The sequence below is a fragment of the Polyodon spathula genome, chromosome 49 (assembly GCF_017654505.1).
Source record: "Polyodon spathula isolate WHYD16114869_AA chromosome 49, ASM1765450v1, whole genome shotgun sequence".
NCBI classification, from domain to species: domain Eukaryota; kingdom Metazoa; phylum Chordata; class Actinopteri; order Acipenseriformes; family Polyodontidae; genus Polyodon; species Polyodon spathula.
The window spans coordinates 569053-592476 of NC_054582.1; the positions used below are offsets into that span (position 1 = coordinate 569053).

At 43.1% G+C, this 23424-nt stretch overlaps 3 protein-coding genes across 3 annotated transcripts in view; all 3 read left to right on the forward strand.

Annotated features, from left to right (window-relative positions):
• LOC121306675 (collagen alpha-1(I) chain-like) overlaps window positions 1–4445 on the forward strand; it is a 69749-nt gene extending 65304 nt beyond the window's left edge. The window contains exons 61-67 of the mRNA XM_041238505.1: window positions 43–96; window positions 326–388; window positions 525–690; window positions 1394–1500; window positions 1882–1962; window positions 2287–2481; window positions 3205–4445. Of these exons, the coding sequence (XP_041094439.1) occupies window positions 43–96; window positions 326–388; window positions 525–690; window positions 1394–1500; window positions 1882–1962; window positions 2287–2481; window positions 3205–3360 (822 nt within the window). The 3' untranslated portion in view covers window positions 3361–4445. The remainder of the gene's footprint in view (window positions 1–42; window positions 97–325; window positions 389–524; window positions 691–1393; window positions 1501–1881; window positions 1963–2286; window positions 2482–3204) is intronic.
• Window positions 4446–6410: 1965 nt separating this feature from the next.
• Window positions 6411–17143, forward strand: LOC121306681 (endoplasmic reticulum mannosyl-oligosaccharide 1,2-alpha-mannosidase-like). The gene is made up of 15 exons (XM_041238512.1): window positions 6411–6564; window positions 7133–7229; window positions 7856–7995; window positions 8250–8358; window positions 8475–8605; window positions 8886–9028; window positions 9271–9383; window positions 9884–10072; window positions 10474–10622; window positions 10881–11069; window positions 11174–11364; window positions 11980–12100; window positions 13005–13199; window positions 13661–13792; window positions 14746–17143. The coding sequence occupies exons 3-15, from the start codon at window positions 7891–7893 to the stop codon at window positions 14947–14949; spliced, it is 1971 nt and encodes a 656-aa protein (XP_041094446.1). The 5' UTR covers window positions 6411–6564; window positions 7133–7229; window positions 7856–7890; the 3' UTR covers window positions 14950–17143.
• A 2827-nt stretch (window positions 17144–19970) lies between these two features.
• LOC121306676 (kelch-like protein 9) overlaps window positions 19971–23424 on the forward strand; it is a 4926-nt gene continuing 1472 nt past the window's right edge. Inside the window, exons 1-4 of the mRNA XM_041238506.1 lie at window positions 19971–21014; window positions 22032–22245; window positions 22548–22684; window positions 23224–23393. Coding sequence (XP_041094440.1) covers window positions 19971–21014; window positions 22032–22245; window positions 22548–22684; window positions 23224–23393 — 1565 coding nt within the window. The remainder of the gene's footprint in view (window positions 21015–22031; window positions 22246–22547; window positions 22685–23223; window positions 23394–23424) is intronic.

Consider the following 23424-nt stretch of genomic DNA (forward strand, 5'->3'; position numbering starts at 1 on the left):
TTTTATTTTTTGGAAGAACTGCATTTATTCTTCTATCCTTAGGGACCGAAAGGTTTCCCAGGACAGCCTGGGCCAAGAGGAGGAACAGGACTGCCAGTAAGTCATTTTAAACCCTTACAGGCGTGATTTTAAGCCACTAGCCGAAATGTGTTTTTGTTTGCAAGTTTGCGATTTCTCTCACCAGCATCGTTTTAATCTGTTTCTGATCCTGAACTACAGCACCACTGTTCTTGCGTGGTTCTGGATTGAGGGGGTTCATCTGTAATTTTCACTGGTTAACAGAACATGACCTCAATTATATACATGTGTGCACATTTTGTTTTAGGGTGCACCTGGTCTGCCAGGTCCTCCTGGACCGCCTCTGAACATCACGGCCGAGCAGCTGAAGGTAAATTCTCTGTTAACCCTCTAACTTCTCTTTCAAGAGATCAGTCATTTAGACTACCACCATCATAAAACAAGAATCCAATATCCAATTTAGAAAGACTATTTTATTATGTTGTGTGCTTTCTTAAAACCCCCAGGTGCTCATGTATGTTTCTGACAAACCCAACTACCTGTTCATCTGGCACATTCTGGACAGCTTGCGCGAGGAAGTGAGGCTGCTGGTGGACATACCCAACGGAACCAAAGACAATCCGGGGACCACCTGCAAGGAGCTCCAGCTTTGCCAGCCTCACCTCACCGACGGTGAGAACAGTGGGTCTGGGGGTAGGCATCACTGGGATTGTAACCCCATGTAACAGCGGGCAACCTGTCAAGCAACTAGTTTTATGGGGTACATTGATTTAACTTCTACTTAGTAGCTCAAATCAAGATCTGGTGTTGTGCCCCTGGTATTGTAGCTTGAACTACTCACCTAGGGCAGGGGAGAATAATTGCTGAAAAATGTCACCAAGTTGCTTCATAAGTTCCCTTGGGGCACTGAAGGCATTGCTGGGTTTATGAAGACGATTTTACCTTTTCAGTGGAGCTCTGTTCTGCGTCCTGTCATCACCAATTTCACAGTCCGCAGTGTGGGAACAGACTTCCAGTGGGGGCGTGCATCTACAATCCCCACACCAGTAAAAACACAACTCTTTGACCACATTGACCGTCTTTAGGGTAGAGTGTCAAATGGTGACTTAATGTGCATCCTACAGGTTGAAGCGTGTTTATGTGTGGAAGTGACTCTGTTGCGTTCTTTTTGAATGTTGTTTTATTTATGTTCCACGGTTCTTGAATGGGAGAGGACAGCTCCACGGGCTCTGGTTAAATAGTTGAACGCCGTTTTCAGGTACCCGGACTTGGTTGTGTCTAACCAGGAGTAAGTCTAAAGGCAGTAAACCCCTCTGGGTGAGGCGTGCATGTTACAAAGCTTTTCTTTGCTAACGCCCTGCGTTCTGTTCTGAAGGTTTCTACTACATTGACCCGAATCAGGGCAGCCCCGTGGATTCTTTCCTGGTTTTCTGCAACTTCACAGGAGGAGGGAAAACTTGCCTGTCCCCTGTGCAAGATCAGGTACCTGAATACAGCATCTTCCATAAATACATTACCGCTCCACTCGATAAACCAGTGCATTTTGCATTGATTTTTACAAGCTTTCAAAAAGTGCAATCATGTGTAGCACCTTGATGCATTGCAAAAGAGATGCATTAGAATACCGCAAGTGAAAATCAATGTAAAGCTACAGAAATATGACCTAGAATACTAAAATCAAGTCCTGCTTTTTTCATTGAAAATGCATCCAGTAAACATTACAAAAGTTTAAATATTTCACCCGTGGATATAAAGACTACTTTAAGTACAATAATTGTAAGTTGACAGCTGCAGTCAAAGGTGCCTGTACTGTTTGTCTATCACTTTTCATGGTGGGGTACCTGTTCCACCTCCACACCCTAGGTACCAGCGAGACAGTGGCTGAAGAATTACTCCACGGAAAACTCATTTGAGTGGCTAAGCACTTTGGACAAAGGTTTTCAGGTATGTAAACGGTTTGTTTTAATTCATTTAAGTTGTCTAAATAACAGGTATAACCCAAACAAGTGAAATTACTGCTTAGTAAAGAAGACGCCTTCGAGATTAGTCCACGATTTAATTAAAATTCTCATCTTGGAGACGAGAGTGGGCAATATTTCTGACGTTGCATGTTCATGGGAGAATTGATTTTACTTGTGTAGCTGGTAGCAGTGTGAATTTGCAGCTTTGTTTATAAAATGTATTATAATGTGCATATGCTTTTCAAGTGAAAATGTAGGAAGAGACCAACCAAATGCCATGCTTTTTTCTTCATCTCTGTCTCCACAGTTTGAATACTCTGGAGCCAGTGTGGTGCAGCTGCGCTTTCTGAGACTCAGCAGCACATTTGCTACCCAAAACATAACTTACTCTTGCTACCCAAATGCTGATTCCAGCACTGCGCAAGGACAGACAGAAAAAGACATCAAGTTCCTGACTGACTCCATGGAACAAAGCTATTTAGGGACACTAAAAGAATGCCTGGTACGCTATCCTGAACCTTTGTTTGTTTTAAAGAAAAAATTAAAATAAAAAAAAAATTATATATTCAAAATGATGTTAGCAATAGCTGTTTCTTTTATGATGAAGCTCTGCAGAGACTTGGCATTTGCAGGGATGAAAATTAGACTCCCATTGCATAGCTATTTGATCCATTCCTGGTTTTACTACGAGTTCAATAACACCTGAGCTTGGTACCTATACACTGTGGCTGATCAAGCCCCCTAGTAAAACCTGGAATGGGTGAAACTGCTATGCAATAGGAGTCTTATTTATATATCCCTGTGCTGTGTAATTAAATCTTGAAAACCTATTCTGGGCTTCAAGTGAAGAATCCAATGAAAATTACAATTTCCCATCTCTTCGTATTTAGAATGGCTCAGCACAAAGCCATCAGTGTTGAGGATAAGTAACCGTAACTCTACAGAGAAACTATCCTTCCCTAGGATAACTCATTTTAATAGTATGAGTCTTATACTGAAAAATAAATAAAATACATATAGAATATTAGATGTGTTTACTGCCCTGTAGTTTGCAGTGAAGTTCTCTTGCCTAGAGCTGAATATCGGTGCGCAGAGGTAACGTGTGTGTAACGTGCAAGTGAAGCCACCACTGGGTTATGGGGCGTGTATTAAACATTACTGTGTTCCTGAGTGCAATACTGTTCCTAAGTTACAACACTGTTTCTTACTTGCTTGCTTTCTGCAGCCCGAAGAAGAGGGTGCTGTTGTGACACAGGAAACCATTTTTCAGTTTGCCACTGAAGACATCCATCTACTACCTCTGAGAGACCTGGCGGTTTTTCACATCGGCAACGAGACTCAGGAGTTTGGCTTCACGATCGGACACGCCTGCTTCAGCTAAACAAGCAGCAGGCTGAGCAAAAAAAGGACAACAAAACAAAACAGCCGTTGGAGAAAGAGGATATTCTTTTTCTACAGAGAGAGACACAGCCAGTGATGGGAAACAGACAAGAGAATCCCATATGCAATGCAAATGCGTTTTCTGCTAAAAATCACAGTGGCTGTGAAGCGCTAATCCATTTTTATTTATGAAACTGATGCACAATCAAGCATTATGCACCAGACTTAATTCCTTCTGAAGGACAATGATGATGATAATAATAATAACAATGATGATATTAAAAGATTGTTTACAGAGACTTTTATATATAAAAAGGTGCTAATTTAATTATTGAATGTTTTCATGCTTGCGTATATGCTGGTGCTTTTTATTGATACAGGGTCACAGCGGTAATGATTCGATGATTTTTTTTTTTTTTTTTTTAAATAATGTATCTGTTTAACTCTAATTTCCCGGAATTGAAGACCCTTTTTAAAATGTACAGTTAAACATGTCACAGCTTTAACAATGTGTCTTACATCTGTGACACAGCTAAGCTTTGAAATGAAAAAGCACCAAGTGGATTCTGAAATAACTTCAGCCCCACAGCTCTCTTATGCTTGTGTGTACTGTACGCAATTCAGGATTAGAAACTCTCACTAGAAACCCACACCTAGGTTTCACAACTACCCTCATTAAAAAAAAAAAAAAAGTTCAAGCAATTGATGTAGCGTGTTGATTTTTCTTCAGCTCAAACACCTGATGTTCGCTGAACTCAACCGGATATTCACTACCTGCTCTGTGTTTGCAATTCAGACAGCGCTGTATCCAGAGCAGGGGCTGGCGAGCGACACCAAGGGGATTAAAATTCATCAGGAATTGTGATGATCAGACCACTGAGACACGCATTTACTCTGTCATGCTTCGTCTTTGAAATTAGTCTCCAAGGGCTCTGGCAAGCTGTCATTTTACTTTCCTGCAAATACAACAGAAATGTACCTTCGTGCCACAGAGACCCAGCCCATAACCCAGATGATGCCCTCATGCAGTATAAGCAGACACTTGTGCATGTTTCAAGACATAGCAGGGTGCAGTTTGCACAGTAGGGGAGGGTTTCATTATTCTAAGTGTATGCGACTCTCTGTAAATGTTTCTAACTAACTGTCAGAGTTACTTGATTTCTTTCCAAGTTTCTAACTTACTAACATTCTAACTAACTTTACTGTCTTGATTTTTTTCTAACTTGTAATTGTTATTCTTCATGCATTATTATGACTTTGATCTTCCACTGCATTCATCACCTCCCTCGCTATAGGGGTGTCGCTCACAGCAAAAAAAAACAAACAATTGGATTGCATTGGAAGGACAATTTTTTTGGCCTTGCTCAACACTGGTTGCCATGACATCAAAAGAAATGCCATGACAACCTGAACACCACAAAGGCACAGCGCAATCTGTGTTCCCTGTTAAACAGATTTAAAAAATAAATAAATAAAATAACTGATAAATAAACACCAGAGTTGTGGTTCTGGCCTTGTGAGTTGCAAATATGACCCAGTCTGCCCCTATAATGTGTCCCTGGTCAAACTGTGCAGCAGAGATAATTCCACTTCTACAGGGTTCATTTTGTGCACAGTTTTAGTGTTGAAACAGTACAAGTGGGCTGTTTTTCCTGCCATTCCATTATGTAATAAACTTTCATAACCTTTACTAATGTACTACCTCCACTTTGAATTCATTATCGCTGCTGATACACGAGGAGCGACACGCCTTCCTAAACAGGCAGGGCAACCGCTGGCACACCTGGAGGAGGAGGAGGAGAAAGCAAGAAAAACATTTTCAGCCTCTTTCAACTGGTTCAGCTGACTCAGAACTGCAGACCGCTCCATACATACATACATACATATATATATATATATATATATATAGGAAAGATGGCATTTAAAAAGGCAGAGCAATACATTTAATCTAATGAACTGCACCATGTAACTTTATGCACTGCTGTAATTCAATTAAGTAAACTACAGTCAGCGCAATTGCTTCGTATAATGTGATGAATGGTGTTTACCCAGCAAATGCATTGGAACCGCACTGCACTTTCTCCACAAGCGGGACATCACGGCTCAAGAGGGCAGATCCTGCTGCAGTGTTCGCTCCACTGCGGTTGAGGATGATGCAGAAACCACGTGTGATTGAGAAACGAAGACGGGTAACCCACAGAATGACAAAGCGTGTATGGTGTTAAAAAAACGCCCTTGTTAATAACCTTGAATGGCCTAATGATTCTCCACGGCGACAAAATGCCGTTATTGTCATTTTAAAGCGTGTTTCAACGGCTTAACATTCAAAAAAGACTCATAATAATATTTGATATCAAGTTACTAATGGTCAAGTAACGACAGTGATATAACCTTAATTTTGCAAACCAATTCTGCTTACAAAAAGGTGACATTTACTGTTTATACATAAAATAAAGATTGTTGTTAAATATTGTATATATTTATTAAATATAAATATTGTCTCCAGCAGTTAGGGTTGACAACTGGGCCACTGCTGTTCAGACACGACCGCGACAAATAGTGCTTACTTACTGACAAGCAGGAATGCTGTCGACTTCTTCCAAAACAGGCAAAAAAAACCCCACAAACGACATACATTCTCCAGAAACAGAAAAAAATAAACTTAAATATTCGACAGCAGCACAAACTCGCCTCGACGCCCTATTGCCATCAACACCTGTGTTCACAGGTGGATGGGCGTGGCTAATCAAGAACTTCCGCGAATTGGCTCACCGGCGCCTCCATCGGGGCCATGCGGTGCAGTTCATGCAAACGCGCCTCATACTCATACTAACTCTAGTGTTTTTGCTGCAATGCAAAAAATAAAATGGTAAACGTATATTGATGGTATGCTATAAGGGCTAAATGCCCTTATCTTTTAGGCATTTGATGAACTTTTTAAGAGTGTTTTTGGCAATTGCAATATGTTCTGTCGTACGCAGAAACTAAACCGTGTTCTGCATTAGTACTCCGCCTCCTTGGCCTCGGCATTGCCAGGGTTAATTTCGAGGGATACTGATGATGCGGCTGTCTCGTCATTTCTGAAGAGAGGGCGCTGGGAATCGACAACAGAACAGAAAAAAAGGAAAGCACCTTCCGACAATATACAGTACCTGCAATCATATTCGTATATATGCACTGGGAGCGCACAGAAAAAAAAAACAAAGTAAATGATCTGTTTAACACTTTTGGGGGGATTGCGATTAAAAGATAATAATGTGCAGTAATGCTATTGGAAAGCTACTACAGTACTGTCTGTATAATGGAGTGGTATTATTGTTTGTGTTGTTGTATGAGAAGGACAGTTCTTTCAGTGCTGACTGTAGGTATAATTAGTTACAGCGCAACAGAAACGAATATTGTTTGGTATTGCAAACACTTCTGTCACATTATTTCAGATTTAAACAGTCTGACCTGCACCAGGCGGGAGCTAGTTCTGCTGCAGAGATTCTGCAAACACATGCGATCGGGAAAGACTACGACCCGTTTGCACCTTCTCATGATGAGACAGCTCGTCCTGTAGAGGTGTCGGGGTTTCTCATTTGACTGTACTATAATATAAATATGTTTAGAAGTACCGCAAATCATACCTAGGGTGTCAGTCTAAACCCGATTCATATTTTGCTGTTTTTATTGGTTTTGTGCTGCTCACTATACAGTGCTGTGTTTGTTTGTCTGCATTTTGTTAATGTTGTGTATAGAAGAATTAAAAAAACAACTTGTTGTTTTTGAAGGTAGGCCCTGTTTGATGCCCCGGCCTGTGGTGAGGTTGTGAGGCCGGATAGGCTGGGAGTGTCTTCTGCACAGACAGGGAAATCCGTCCCTTGAAAGGTACGTTGTGTGCAGATACTTTAAACCCACGCACGGATTTGCCAATGATCAATACATGAAATTCTACAAGGTTTACATTGTTATTGATCTCGTGATAACTTACAGCTGCTTTAACCGACCCCTATATTAGCAGTGATCACTTGCCGATCTTATGACTGCAGCTGTATGTTTCCCTGTTGCTGCTTCAAGATCCCTCTATCACGGGAAACGATCTGTGTGATTAAAATGTGTATCATACTGTATTATCTTGTAGTTTTGGTACCCTTGTAAGATGTTGTGTGCAACGTCCTGTGTTGTAGATGCCAGGTAGAGGAGGATTTCAAACTTTCACGAACTACCCCCCCCCCCCCCCTGATTTTATGTTGTTGTGTCAGCCCCGTGAGGAGGGGGAGGAAAAGAGTAGCAAAGAACAAGAAGCGAAACATACAGGCAGGACACAGCTGGCACAGAGAAGACACTGAAAAACCTGCAGGCTTTTCTGAAAGCAGCCGAAATAACACGTGATTGTTACCAATATAGCCAGACCTGGAACTAGACTAGGCCATGCAAATGCTCATTTAGTTAATCCTGGTGTTTTATGACACAGCAGACACGAGGAAGCGTAAGACCTGTCTTTCTTTTTCCAGGACTGCGTCTATGACCTTCCTGTTTGACAGAAGAGATGTACCCTCCAATGAGAAAGGATTTCATATCTTTAACCGTCTCTAAGCAGGACAGCAGGACCTACAACAACAGCAAGAACTGGCGCAGGAAGTCTTGCTGGAGGGTAAGACGGGGCTGCTGAGCCTTGAGCACACTGTACTGTGTGAGCAAAGTGAAGACAGGGTGGAGGTGGGTTAGCAATTCCAGGCTAGGCAGTTTTGTTTTAATAGAACAGGGTAAAAAAAAAAAAAAAAACCCAGCCTAAATCTATAGGGTGCCAGTATCGGAGAAGGGCTGGTTTGACCGTTATGTGAAGCTACGGATGTCAGCTGTGCAGTCACCTTCATTGCATACCCTCTCTTTGTCTGACTCTTGCAGAAATGGAAGCAGCTTTCGAGGTTGCAGAGAAGCCTGATTCTCTTCCTGCTTGCTTTCCTGTTGTTTTGTGCGTTAGCGACCTACCCGAACCTGGCAGAACACTGGAGAGGTACAGCATATTTTATCACACAGCAGGTTTGGGCTGGAAACCGCTGTGCTGTATCTGCTAAACCTTACCTACAAAGCATGTGAAAGAAGCTGATTTTTTTAAAATTCTATCTGCAGCTCTTACAGAGAGATCGGTGCAAGAGGAATGGAGTGCCCTGGACATTCCAGAGCTAAAACCTGTGAACCCAGCTGTGATCCCAGAACAAGAGAGGTCGATTGGACTTATCTTCCCAGAGCCCCCTCCACAGGTAAGTAAAAGGGTCAAGCAGGAGCCAAGGGCAAACCGTTGTCTTGAATCGGCCCTTTTCAGTTGAAATACTTCCGGAATTTGTCACTGAGAAGGTAATGCTGTGTGTAAGTCTCATTGTATGTTTTTGTCATGTGATTCCAGGGTTGCTTTTTGCATGCAAAAAGGGGTGACAATGCATTCATTCAGTTTCTTTTATTTTTTAGTTCTTGAGTTTGTGGTTTCTTAGTAACGAAAACATAGCTTTTAAACATATAATGCTAAGGTTGTTTTTTTTTCAGAAACCTAAAAAAGCCCCCTCGAACAAACGAGGGCCACCTATGTTACTGCACCGGCTTGTGAAGAGAGAGAACGCATCGGAAACGAAAGAGAAAGAGGGACAGGCAGCGAATGGGGAGGAGGAGGGAGAGAAGTCCCTTGTCAGGTACAGCACAGTCTGTCTGCTTCCTTCTTGGCTTTTAAAAAGGCTGCCTTCTGTACACGGGTGAGCCTCAAAATAATCCACGCTAGCAAAATAAAACCAAGGGGTTACACTCCACAGCAAGAAGCACTGTACAGTATCTGTACATGCTTTCCATTCTGCTTAATTATTAGGATTGCCCCAGCTTCGCATGCTGTTTATAAATCCCACACCCCTAGATGTGATTGCTGTTCCTCCCTCTGCAGCTGGCGTGGGGCGATGATTGAAGCCGAGCGCGGGACCGAGCCACAGCCTTCTGCCAAGGAGGAGGGAGCGGTGGATCCTGCAGCGAACGGGGAGGCAGCACAGGAAAGACCAGGTAGGTACAGCTAGCGACAATCAGCAAATAGAGGGTGGCCCGTATTCATGCATCCGCTGTGCACAGCCGTGTTCAACATGCATGCATTTGATTTGACACTGCATTGCAGATGCGTTGCTGCAGTTTGCAGTAAGACAGTGCAGTGTAGTTATTGGTGTGTCTATACAGGCCATCCTGTATTAAATAGGACGTGAAGAAACAGTTCCATTAGGTAAGTCTCTGGAAAGAACAGGAAACGGAAGGGGGTGGGGAGGTGGTGATATTCCTTAAAGAAAACAGCAAAAGCACTAGAAGGCTTGGTCAGACAGGCGACACTAGCCTGTCCATTTATCATCTTGCTATCAATCAGATGTGATTGTAATAAGGTGTCAAGTCGATGCCTAAGCTTCGCCGTGGCTGGAGGCAGGAGTCTAGCTGCTTTGATGAGACGCAGGTCTTTTAAAGCACTTTAACGATCTTGTTGAAGAGTTATGCAGATGCTGCTGCTGTTATTGTTGTAGCTGCTGCTGCAAACGAGCGCCAGAAGGCAGTGGTAGAAGCGTTCCAGCATGCCTGGAAAGGCTACAAGGAATTCGCCTGGGGTCAGGATGAGTTGAAGCCCATCTCGAAATCCTACGGCACGTGGTTTGGGCTGGGGCTGACTCTCGTGGATGCGCTGGACACCATGTGGATTATAGGACTGAAAGAAGGTATTGTATTCTGCACAGTGCGTGCTTCTGGGGAAAAAAGATGTCCTTGCAGGACTGTGTCTTAGGAACGATTAGATGGCCCTCACTGCATACTCATTATAGCTGTCTTAACCCCAGATTGTGTTTTAGTAACATACCTTCCCCTGTCACAGCAACATACAACTAGACTCCTCGATCTCATGAAGGTCAGCCCTGACAGACGGGTTTCTCCAGTTTATAAAATGTCCCCACCAAGTTTCACTGTGATTGGATAAGCGGTGCTCTAGCTACATGTGTACACACACGCACAAGCAGCTCTGCTTGTAACATAGCTGGCTACACCATCAGAAGTGTTGCATCAAGAAAATAAATAAATAAATAAAGAAGGTATAGTTATGTTATGGTTCTCCTCAAACATTCAGAATTTGAAGAAGCTAAAAAATGGGTGGCCACCGAGCTGCAGTTTACCAAGAATGTGGACGTGAACCTGTTTGAGAGCACCATCCGAATATTGGGGGGACTGCTGAGCACCTATCACCTGACCGGAGAGGACCTCTTCCTGGAGAAAGCAGTATGAGAACCCCCACCCCTTGATTCTTTACTGTTTATTTTCATTTCCTAAGAGGAGTCTGCTCAAAGCTGCTGTCCCCACACAGGGGCAGGAAACTACTGACCTTGGTACAGCAGCTGTTCTGTCATTTGCTAATCTTGTATTTGATATGTTGTTGTCGTTGCTCTAGTGCTTGGCGCTTCTGTGAAATAGTTGCATGCGATGTATAAAATGGAAACCTGTAAAGGATTACTGATATATTTTTTTTAATGATAACAGAAAGATATAGGAACCAGACTGATGCCTGCCTTCAACACCCCGTCCAAGATCCCGTACTCTGACGTGAATCTTGGCCGCGGCACGGCGCACCCGCCTCGCTGGACCTCCGACAGCACGGTCGCCGAGGTGACGAGCATCCAGCTGGAGTTCCGGGACCTGAGCCAGACCACGGGGGACAGCCAGTTCCAGGTGAGGAGTCCAGTAATACAGTCATTTGAAATGCTTCTCAGCCGTTGTGCTTTCAAGTTGATAGCCTGTTGTCTTTCTCTCTCTCTCTCTCTGGCATCCTGCAGAAAGCTGTGGATGTCGTGACGAAGCACGTGCACGGGCTGTCTGGGAAGCACGACGGCCTGGTGCCCATGTTCATCAACACCAACAACGGGCAGTTCAGCCACCTGGGCGTGTACACGCTGGGAGCACGGGCAGACAGCTACTACGAGTACCTGCTCAAGCAGTGGATCCAGGGGGGCAAGAAGGAGACAGAGTGAGACGCCTGCTCCATTCATAATGAACTTGAATGTTCTGCACACCTCAGGGAAACAACTCCCATTGCAGAGCGGTTTGATCCATTCCTGCTTTTGCTAAAAACATACCTGAGCTTGTACTGGGGATAGTCAGGCTCATTTTAAAACCTGGATTGGGGGGGGGAAACTGCTATGCAGTAGGAGTCGTATTTCCATCACTATACCTTATATATATGTTTTTAATTTAAAATTGTTTAATTTGGCCTCTTCGCGTTGACAACAGGATCTGGTTAGTTGATCAAAACCGTGGCAGATCTAAATTTTCCTAGTGGCATTTTACTTCATTTTACAAGCATGAATTGCACAAATCCTCTAGGTGGCAGTGTTAACTCAAGATCTTGCTGTGGACAAACCGAGTCGATATTTACTGCATTCAGTTTGCATTGGGATTTAAAGCCCCTGGTGCTGGTCTGTGCACACGTTGCTTTGTTTGTATCCTCATTTGCCCTCCCAAGTCTGTCGCAGCTGAATAATAATCATGAAATGCAGGACACAGCAAGTCAACAATTCTGTTGTGTGCAATGTAAGATTTCTTTTTATTTATTTTATTGTAATTGTTTTTTTTTTTAAACCAGATTGTTAGAAGACTATGTGCAGGCGATTGAGGGAGTCAAAAAGCATTTGCTGCGCAAATCTCAGCCCAGTCAACTGACTTTTGTGGGAGAACTAGCGCACAACAACTTCAGCCCAAAGATGGTGAGTTACGAGGTTCCTGCCCAGTGCCCAGAAAGATACTGTCTTCATGCAGAGCTCTTGTTAACGCAGTGGGTGTATTGACAAAGTGCAAAAGGAGGAACAGATGGCTATTAGAATTAGAGGATTAAAGGTAAGGCACTTGGATCAAGTGCAAGCGGAACTGATCATGTTGCCATGGCAGCAGTGTGCTGGGCCAGATTGGGACCGATAATCTCTGATCTGTTATAAAAGGCTGCTTGGCATGCTAATTGGAGGGGCCATGCTTTATTATATGTTAGCTGTTTTTACAGTTGCTTCAGTAATAATTCCCACCCTGCTTGCTGTTGGGTTAATGCCATGTGGCTGTTGGGAGCTGTTACTGGACCTGCCTGCTGCCGAGAGGCACATATCCTATTGGAGCTGATTCTTTTTAGAGCTGTACAACAAACATGAAGCAGCATTTTATTGAATAAAATGAACAAGATGGCTGTTTCTGGGTCGTTCCACACGGAATATTATTCAACATGCGTCCTTATTATGTTTTCGATAGCTTCGCGTGCCAGATGGTTTCTGCAGAGAGAATGTTATGAGCAACATTTCAAAGAAAAACAAATACTGTGCAAACAGAATAATGTGTTGGCCCCAGAGTCCTGCTTTTATAGGGTTTTCAAATGCTGCTTTTTTGCTGCAAGGACAGACACGTGATCGGCTGAGCTATTGAAGGCTACACCTTGGAACCGCTAGTCAGATTCTGCTCAACCCACGCACAGGCGTTTGCTATGAGATTCTGTCCCACACGCTGAGGTTTCCTGTAGCGGGGAGATTTCTAATGTAAGGTAATATGTGCCGTTCACCCCGTCTCTTAAGGAGTGTGTTAAGACCCAGGTCCCGGGACGTTGCTGACGGAAGTCGTTTCTCTTCCCAGGACCACCTGGTGTGTTTCTTGCCCGGGACCCTGGCTCTGGGGGCCCACCACGGCGTCTCCTCTGAGCACATGGAGTTGGCCAAAGCCATGATGGACACGTGCTACCAGATGTACGCTCAAATGGAGACGGGCCTGAGCCCCGAGATCGTGCACTTCAACCTCGTCCCACGGCATGGACGGGACGTGGAGGTCAAGGTAGGGACTGCAGGGCTGGGGGTCGATAGCTGCCAGAGAGCTGGGGCATCGTTATAAATCAGCCAGTTCAGGGTCTGTCAAAATTCCACTACATCCTGTCTTGTGTGTGTGGATGTCATCCTGTGCAACAAATGACACCATTTCGAAATTACTGTTTTAACAGTAGTTCCTGAAAACAATCTTTTTGTGTTTTGCGATGTGTACGTGTGTCTGTTACAGCAGAAATCATTTCACACTGTTTGAGCAGCCAGACTGCACGAAATCTTACAGCAACAAGAGGCACCTTCAGAAAAACCCTTTTAATAAACTGGGTGGCGTGCTGGATACCAGTATTCTGAATAGAACTTACAAGTGTGTGGGCATTCCACAAATAGAACTGTTTGCAAAGGAGCAAAGGCAGTGTTTGGAATACTTGAAATACTTGAGAATGTAAATGAAGTGTCCCTTCTCTTCCCCCGCAGCCCGCTGACAGACACAACCTGCTGAGGCCGGAGACGGTGGAAAGCCTGTTCTACCTGTACAGGTTTACAAGGGACAAGAAGTACCAGGACTGGGGCTGGGAGATCTTCCAGAACTTCAACAAGCACACCAGGGTAGGGAAAAGGACAATACTTGAAATAAACTGAAATAACCATAAATATTGTCATTTTATTTAACCTTGATTTTAGACAGGTTTGCCTATTTAAATGTGGTTGTAATAACAAGAACCCTTCCTAAAGCATGCAAATGTTTGACTTGAGACATTGAGCCACCTCTGGATCCACCATGCTCCCCTGTGTGTCTATAACAGGTATCGCATGTAACCCCCTAAGCTTCGTCTTGCTTGTGGTGCTGGTGTTTAAAGAAGTGAATTCCACATACCTTGCATTGCGACATGACCCCTGTGGCATGTGTGAGTGGATTGATATACCGTGCATTGTGACATGACCCCTGTGGCATGTGTGAGTGGATTGATATACTGTGCATTGTGATGACCCCTGTGGCATGTGTGAGTGGATTGATATACCGTGCATTGTGACATGACCCCTGTGGCATGTGTGAGTGGATTGATATACCGTGCATTGTGACATGACCCCTGTGGCATGTGTGAGTGGATTGATATACCGTGCATTGTGACATGACCCCTGTGGCATGTATTGAGTGGATTGATCTCGTATTTGTACAGACTGTATTTGTCTGCCAGTCTGCAGCTTAGCAATGATCCTCTGACAGTGTATATTCAGGTCCAGGCATGAACAAGTAATGAGAGCTTTATGTGGAAGATTATATTCCAGGAGCTGAATCAAATACTTTTTATACTCGGCCAGCTTACACAGTGTGTACCTGCATTCTCGAAAGCGATTCTTTATATTCAGTTCACTCTAAATTATGTAGAATTAATCGTGAACTTCAGTTCTGTGATGAAGGTATTGCACAACGGGTAATTGTTTAAATTCATGCTGTATGCCTAGCCGCAGACTGAGCAGTCAGTTTTAGCACCACCCCACAGTTCAGTAGCTCTTCCCCCTGTTCATTTAAAAGTTGATTTTGGTCACGTGCGTTACAGGTGTCTACAGGAGGATACACGTCCATCGGCAACGTCCGCAACCCGGACAACCCTGACCCCAGGGACAAGATGGAGAGCTTTTTCCTGGGGGAGACTCTGAAATATTTCTACCTGCTGTTCTCGGAAGACTTTGACTTGATAAACCTGGACAAGTTTGTCTTTAACACTGAAGCACACCCCTTGCCTATCTGGACGTCTTCGTAAAGGTGCGACGCTGCAGAAGGAAACTTGTGACTGCAGTCTTGAACTGTTTTTCTTTTTTGCAGTCATCACAGTTATCTCAGCTGTCAAGGGGGCTAGAGAAAAAAAAATACCCCCACCCCATCCCAAGACCAAAGGCTGTCGTTTTTCCATTCAGAGCGAGTTTGTGGAGCAGTTTAATAATCACATTTGACATACCCGTCATAGACTTTAACAGAATATCCATCCAGGTTTCATATCTGTGGATCTCAAAAAACATAAATGTGACGACGTGACAGAGTGAGGACAATGTGGTGGTGGTGGGGGGTTCTTAAATAATTTATTTTTAATGTCAGTAATAATCTTTAGCTCCGGAAGTTTAGTATGAAGAAGATTCTGCAAATAAACTGGTGCAAACCACAAAATTACTGTGCATGCCGTGATCTGAGAAAATGACCGGTTTTGACAAGAATGTATATTGCAAGATAATGGTTTTAAGTTCCATTTACTGGCTTGGTCCTGAGAAAATAAATAAATAAATAAATAAATAAATAAATAGAAAAACATTTAAGAGAGTGAAACATTTAGTTAAAATAGTTTACTTGCAGAAATGAATAAAGGAAGTTCAGAATAAGCCAGGGACTGATTTTATACTGCCATTTCTAGTCCAGCCCAAACTCTGTGGAGAAGCTTGCAGACAATCTTTCTATTTAAAAACAAAAACAAAACAAAACCTTGAACAGAAACCCTTTCTAAACTGAGCTACTCACTTTCTTGCAAGGATGCAAGTGCGGTTCATTCACGGGCCTTGGCGGTACTGTGACTAGAAAGAACATATTCATCCAGCTTTAAGATTGCTGGACCTATTTTCTTAAGTGTTTGGTGTGAAGAAACAAAGAGTCCTTGTTGGATTCTGGTTCTGAAAAGGACCTTTGTCAGAACCTGTTCCAAGAACCACACACTGGCATTATTCATTTTGCTGTTGCTTTTTGAATCCGCTACGGGCTGTAATTATCGTCACACGAGCTAGAGGAGTTTCTGTACAGTACCTGCCACAGGTGACATTGTTAAGGTGTTCTGTTGTAGGAAATTTCATGAAGGAGGCGGGATCAGTTTTTCTTCAGGTAACTTGCACGCTGTGAAAATGCTGTGCGGTCATTTACAGTACGTGACCAAAACTCTTGCCATTTATTTGGGGGGCGGTGGGGGTGCTATTTATTGTATTTCTCTCCGACACGCATTTTGTACAATACAGTAAACTGCATCTTTTTTTTTTTTCTTCTACCTTAATTTCCAAGCATGTGGACCAGTGTCTGGCGATTGCCAGTAGGACACAATAACTTGCTTCTGCTCTAATTTGTTAATGAGCTCTTTTGGCACTTGTTGGGAATTTGCAATACTGTAAGCAAGATATTGTAAATGTAATATAATTGCATTGATCACTACAGTTTGGCTTTTCTAATGGGACACCTTGCCATGTTAGTTCCATTAAAAAAAAACACCTCTGTATAGAGGTTTAAACACAATCCTTTGGGCAGCGTTCCATCCTGGTTCACTGCTGTAGGGCCCTATTCATACAGGTAAGGACTGTTCTGTTCTGCTTGTTTAAGTCTGTAAAAACAGTCCTTGAAATTTTACGAACAGTGCCCATTTTATTTATCTGTTTGTTAGAACAGCTTTTATATTGTAATTTCTATCTTGTGTACAGTTGGCGAGGTTCAGTCCAAGTACTTGTGTTCATGCCCGTGCCATATTCTCTGTGGCAGAGATGCTGTGCGCTCTGAGCCCATGTCGTTTTGCACGTCGTGGCGGCATTTCACTTTTGTTTATAATGTTATACAGTTCGTTCCTGCCTCGCACTTGCTGCTACAATCCATTTCAATTAGAAGCAGACTACAAAAGATGAGGTTTTCAGTGCCATCCAAACTGCAGGCGAGCCAGTCTTGCTGTATTGCACAGAGACATGTTCCCGAGTACAGATTACAGTAGTACTGAACTGGCTTGCTTAATGGGAATCTGCCAAACCAAGTGGCGTCTACCTACAGTACAAGAACTGGCCCTGAACACTAAAGCCATTCAGTTTGAAGCTTTACCGATGGGTTGCTTTTGTGTAAAGTATTTTAGTTTAAGCAAACCTGTGTAGAGAACCTGAAATGCCTCATGCAATGTGTTGCTTGTATCTATTTAAAAAAAAAAAAAAAAAAAAAAAACACATGTATATAATATAATTTAAAGATCATGTTTATTTTAGAGATGCTTGTACAGTGTGTTAAATGTACTATACAAACAGCGATTTGATGCTGCTGGTTGAGTCAGCTTTGCATTAGAAAAGACCAAGCAGTTTCTAAACAATTAAGTGGTGGTTTTAGTTTCTAAATTCAAATGTAAGAATTTTTATAATTGTTTAAAAAAATAAATAAATAAAAAGTTGATGCTCAGTGTTTTTGTTCTTTCTTAACTGTCGTTTGAACGAGAAAGAAGACAGGCTTCGTAATGATATCTGTATATAATTATGGGGCTGTATTAAACATTTTAAAACCTTGCTCTTGTTTTTATTGTGAACTGCGTTAAAGGTTTTAATAGACAGAAAAAGAGATTCTTAGCAAGATTCCCACATCCAGAAGCAGATGTTATTGTTCTAGAACACAGCTAAGCATTCCGCATGTGATTGTCACCCTTGATTAATTTCATACAAGAAGCCGGGCGTATTGTATGTGTGCAGCAACAGCTTCACGCGATCAGTCTCTTATGCTTTAAACAAAAACCTATTAGAAAACATTTGTCTCTCTATTTTTCACCCACTCGGCTATGATCTTCGATTCCATTTTACGAGCATTTATTACAGAAGCTGGATCAGCGGGATTCGACCCCCTGGGAAAAAAATATAAAACAACATGATGCAGCAGCTGTGTTCTAATGGAGCGCCCTGTCACGCTGCAGCGTGCTGCTGAAAACACGCACTGTGCTGGACAACATGCACTTGCTACGAGAGGAGGCAGACTGGTCTTTACCTTGCACTGAAACTTTAATTAAAGACGGTACAACAGTAATCAGGCACTGTTTAAAAATCACAGACATCCTCTTCTCAATGCCAGATAAAAGGCGTGCATACATTTGTTGCGGTGGAATTAATTATGCAGCAATATCGACTTCTAAAAAAAAAAAAAAAAGGCTCACCTTAAGTCCAGATGATGAGCGCCCTCAGCAATATTTATGGCAATCAGAGAAGGGCTCAGACTTTTCCTTACCTAGCATAATAAAAAACGGTTTTGATTTTTTTTTTTTATCATCGTAAGCCGAAGTTCACATTACTCTGTATTAAACTGCAATCCTACTTACGCCTCCGTTTGCCCAGGGATCAAGATCTCCGTTGGAGAATATAATATTGGTAGCAGAAGTAAGATCTGAAATGTAAGCACAGTTGCATTAGGAAGCAGCTGAATTACCCCCCCCCCCATCGCTGAATTCACACATTGCATTAAATAACCCAGTGCCACATCACTACAGTAACAACGTGCAATTACCATCTCCCCAAAACTGGGTTTTCAGCCATCCAGGTCTGGGAACAACAGCCCACTTTTCCATGCAGTGTTTTTCTCTGTCTTGCTCGGTGAAAGGCAGAGAAGTGAACATATCAGTAACACCGTTGCTTTCGTAGCAGAGCTCTACTTCTGTGCAAGCCTAAAACAAAAAACATGCATATTACACAAGCTCTTCTACCAACCCTCGTACCATGAAGCCCCTCTCTCTAGCTACAGCCACTTATATAAACAGGGCGGTTCTTCAAGGACAAAATGAGTCGTACCTGATAGTCCCAGGCGAGACTGTCAAAGCCCAGGCCGCAGCCAGTTGGGTCAGCACACTCCACGTACAGTGTATAAATATCATAACATGTGAACTTGCCAGAACCAACGCCGGCAGTAAGATTGTAAACGATTCCTTCAGGGGGAAAAACAAAAAGCAGCAGGTTACTGTCTTATTACATTTGCCTCAATTTAGGTAATGTTTGCTTTAACAAAACTTTGAAAAACGCTTTGTAAACTTTCTACTGGTTAACGCTAACTGATATGCCAACGTCAGTATAGCGGTTTATTGTAATGAGATTTATTTCCAAGTCAAGTAGACACGTACCAGTTTGATGGAAGAATTACTTTGAATACTTCTGAGTATTCCACTATGGGCCTGATTCACAAAGTTTTAACTAAAGAATGTTTTTTTTTTTTTTTTTTTTTTTAAATAAAAAACACGATTTCAATAGCAGGCGATACAGTTTCATGAATATCAAACTTTTCTTTTTTAATGATTTTAAGTTTTAGTAAATAAGTTCCTCTATTTCCAATCTTACCGTTAGTTTTCTGTATTGTACAGAACCTTTTTTTTCTAACGTTGGGTAAGAGTAGTTACCATTTAAAACTATAAAACAGGTAAACGGGTTGCCAAATACTTCTGCATGACTAGTGCAAATTAACAACCAACTACTCTGTTGACAGGAGACCCTGCAGTAGGTAGTAAAAACTCCCCCGATTGTGTATAAACAGAAGATTACATTGAGAAAATAGCCCATGTAGAATTCAATTTCATAACATGAGAGAGCCCTTGGGAGAGAGCCACTTGGCCGTTAATATTGACAGCATGTGAAGAAATCTATTGCGGCCATTATGTAAACACTGCAAGCCCAGGCAAGCCACTGGAGAAATTTTACAAGCAGGCTCAGATTTCACAGTGCAGCGTGTTCACTGAACCAAACTCCAATGACTGTCAGCTAGAGAGGAGTAGAAACCACGTTTGTTTAGGGTAACACAACCAATTCACAAGGATCACGAAGCAGCAGCACTTCTCCAAAGCAAAGAAAAATCTGGCTATCGAGGAGGACTGCTGTTTGAAGACAAGCCTCGAGGTGAAAGCAACACACGAGACGATTACTGCAGTATATACTAGGATTAAAAACTAACAGATAAGATTCATACATTTAAAAAAAAAAAAAAAAAAAAACAAGCTGAGCAAATTTCCGCGGACTGCTCTCGAGAATACGGTACAATCTGAAAATGGATAATGGTTTGCAGCCGAGCGCAGTAGCAGGCGCTTACCCGTTGAGGTTGCTGGAAGGAGCAAGTAGCCTCAGAGCGCAGAACGCACTGTGCGATGTTACTTTGGAAGCCGATGGGGTGGCTTTCCCAGCCCATAAAGTCATCTTAGCTTCGGCAAGCAGCTACTGCAGGGTTCTCTTCATAGGCAACGCTGTAAACCCCGAAGCAAACAATGTGAAGCTGAAAGATGTGAGCGCTCGAGGGCTCAAGCAAGTGCTGGATTTCATTTATACCAGCAAGCTGGAGCTGAGCAGGAGCAGCTTGGAAGACACACTCAAGGCAGCTGAAATCCTGCTGGTCCGGGATGCTATTAAGCTGTGCTTCAAGTTCCTAGAGGAGAACCTGAACCAGGAAAACTGCTTGGAAGTTCTCAACATCGCCAAAAAGTTCTGCCCAGACGAGCTGAGGCAGAAAGCTGCCTCCTACGTCGGCCGACAGTACAAAACGATCCTGCAAGACCGCCAGCAGCTGGTGGAGCTTGACGAAGACACTCTCCGAGACATCTTGAACAAGAGCGAGCTCTGTGAGTACAGCGAACTGGAGCTCTTCGACTGCGTCATGACATGGCTGCGCCACGACAAGGAAAGAATCAAAGCGGCGAGGGACCTCTTGAAAAGGATACGGTTCCCTCTCATCTCCGCGGATGACCTGCAGAAGTTCGTCCAGGAGACGTCCGTCATGAAGACTGACTCCGAGTGCTTCAGCTACCTGCAGGATGCTCTGAGGTACCACTCGCAGCTGTACGCTCAGCCCGCGCTGCAGTCCCAGAAGACCCAGATCCGCTCGGACTCGGAAAACCTGCTGGTCCTGGGGGGCAGGACCAGCGACAACAAAGTCTGCAGCGACATCTGGGCTGCAGACGAGGAATGCAGCGGGTGGAAAAAGCTGGGGGAGCTGTGCGCTCCGGTGTACAATCACTGTGCTGTTGTTATCGGCAACTTCTTGTTTGTTATTGGAGGACAATACAAGTTTGAAGCAGCAGGGAAACAGCCAACAAACGAAGTAAGTCCAGCTACCTGCCTGCAGTAAGGTGCAGGTATGCAACTGTGAAAAATGTTCAGTCTAATAGATTCACAATAAAAAAAAATAGCAACACTAAGATACGAGATAGGACTGTTAACCTGGGATCCCAGGAACAGCACATAATCTGGTTAAACTAATGAAAGCTCTGATGCTTCATAGCTATTTATATCATGAACACGTGGTTATACTATAAAAGGTACTCAGCAGGTAATGTACAGTTTACAGTACATATCTATATATTCGGTTACTGTAATTCAACAGGGTTTTATGGTGGTCACGTTGCCCCTTGCACAGCAAGACATATCTTGTATAAAAATGGGTGTGGTTCATGACTGATTTATCCTCCTGTTTATGTATTTGAAATTCTGTCTCCAGGTATGTTGCGATCAAAACCTAGTGTGAACAGCCGATAAGATAACCATTACAAGCATCATAATTAATCGCGCACACATCAAGCGCGATAGCAATCAATGCTTTAGAGCAAACAAAAGGTCTTATGCAATACGTCCATTATGTAAATGTACATATGATGACAGATTTGCACTTGTGTACATTTAAGTTGTCGAATCTTTCACACGGAAGAATTCTCTGAATTCTCATTCTATTCTCCAAACACTAGAAGCTTTTCTTTTCTTGGCTGACTTCTTGATAACAAACGGGAGTTCCTCTACTCCACCACCTGTAACAGGTAGTGGTCACGACTGACAACTGAAATGCCAGTTGCCAGGAGGAACTGTTTTACCTAAATGACCACTTAGTTGCACTTAAGCACTTTACCTTTTGGTTTTTTTAAAGAACCACTTAGTTGAGAAGAGAAATATATTTTTTGCAAGTTAAACTGCATCTGCCCGCTGTCCCTGCAATATCCCTTCCTGGTAGTTATACAGGTGTATATTAGGAGTGTAGTTTATCGCACTGCAAGAGCAGAACGGATCCAGTATAACTTGCTGTGTGAAGGTTTTTAGGTTCGACCCCCGCTGTGGCTCGTGGCTGCAGGTGGCTGGGATGTTAGAGAAGAGGACCCGCTTCCACGCAGGTGTGCTATCGGACCACATCATTGCCGTGGCAGGTGGCACCCTGCTGGGCAACCTCACCAACACAGTGGAGGAGTACAGGCCCACGGACAACAAGTGGGCTTTTACTGCGCCTTTCCCCCTGGCCGTGGCAGACCACGCAGGAACCACGCACAAGGGCATCCTCTACATTTCAGGCAAGGAAAACCAGAATGCACGATTGTCTTGGACTGGAACTATCGCAGTTCTAGTGTTACACAGGTGCTACCACATGCAGTGTGTCTGACATGTTTTATCTGGTTTGTTAATTACATCACTAAAACTTATCCACATATTGACTTTATTTCCTACACTGGAGCCAATGCATTTTTTGATAGTAATGCACTCTTTTGCTATAGAATGTTAACGATGAATATTTCATGAAAAAGTTGCCTCCTTCGTCTAACCCTTTTTTCCTCTTACCCTCTTCATTAATGTGTTTTCTTCTCTCGTTTTCAAGGAGGGTTCTCAGCAGGACAATCTCTAAATGACTTGTACAGCTACCTCCCCCGACTCAAACGCTGGGTCATCAATCGCCCGATGACATTTCCCCGCTGTGACCATGGCATGGCTACAGTTGACAACAAGATTTTCTGTGTAGGAGGTCGGAAATTAAACTCTGTAGGTTGGCAGCTTTACAGCACACTTGCCTTTGTGTGCGTCCTTCAGCAGTCCTTACTGTAACTAGCACAGGCATATTCAGATGCCTCATAAAAATTGCATGCACCCTGAAACTTTGTAACAGCTACAGTTTCTAATTTGGAAGTTTAACGTTGTTTGAGCAGAGTCAAGGCACTGGAACAGAAGTTTGAATGCAAGCGCAACGGTAATAGTGTGAAAGAGTGAATGTACAGGTTTAAAAATATTTAGATTAAAAGCAAAAGTTTATCAGATTATAGCCAAATGCAATCAGAATGCTAGGGCTAGGAATGCATGATAAAAGTTTGGCGATTATGACGGACGAACCCAACAAACGAGGGTTTGCTATAAACTTTTAAAATATGTCAATGGAACACTTTTTTACAAAAGTTACTACCGGTTTATCAACGTGGAATTTAACAACGACCAAAAAAAACACTTGTAATGTACAGACTTGTTTTCTTTCTTTTGCTGACTGGCGATTCTTTCTCTTACAGTTAGATGACTGGGTGCATGTGAACGAGACAGAATACTACTGTCCGGAGTCCGACCAGTGGACAACACTCAAGGTGTCTCCCTTTGACTGCTCTCAGTTCAGCCTGATTGCACATGGCTCCAAGCTCTACATCGCAGGAGGAGGGTCGCTGCGGGAAATGAACAAGAAAGAGTGCGTGTTCATCTACGACTGCGAGGGGAAG

Coding starts and splice junctions, on each gene's coding strand:
- LOC121306681 (XM_041238512.1), top strand. CDS start 7,891: ATGTACCCTCCAATGAGAAAGGATTTCATATCTTTAACCGTCTCTAAG. Junction 8,359..8,474: donor CCTGGCAGAACACTGGAGAG/GTACAGCATATT, acceptor TTCTATCTGCAG/CTCTTACAGAGAGATCGGTG. Junction 8,606..8,885: donor TCCCAGAGCCCCCTCCACAG/GTAAGTAAAAGG, acceptor TTTTTTTTTCAG/AAACCTAAAAAAGCCCCCTC.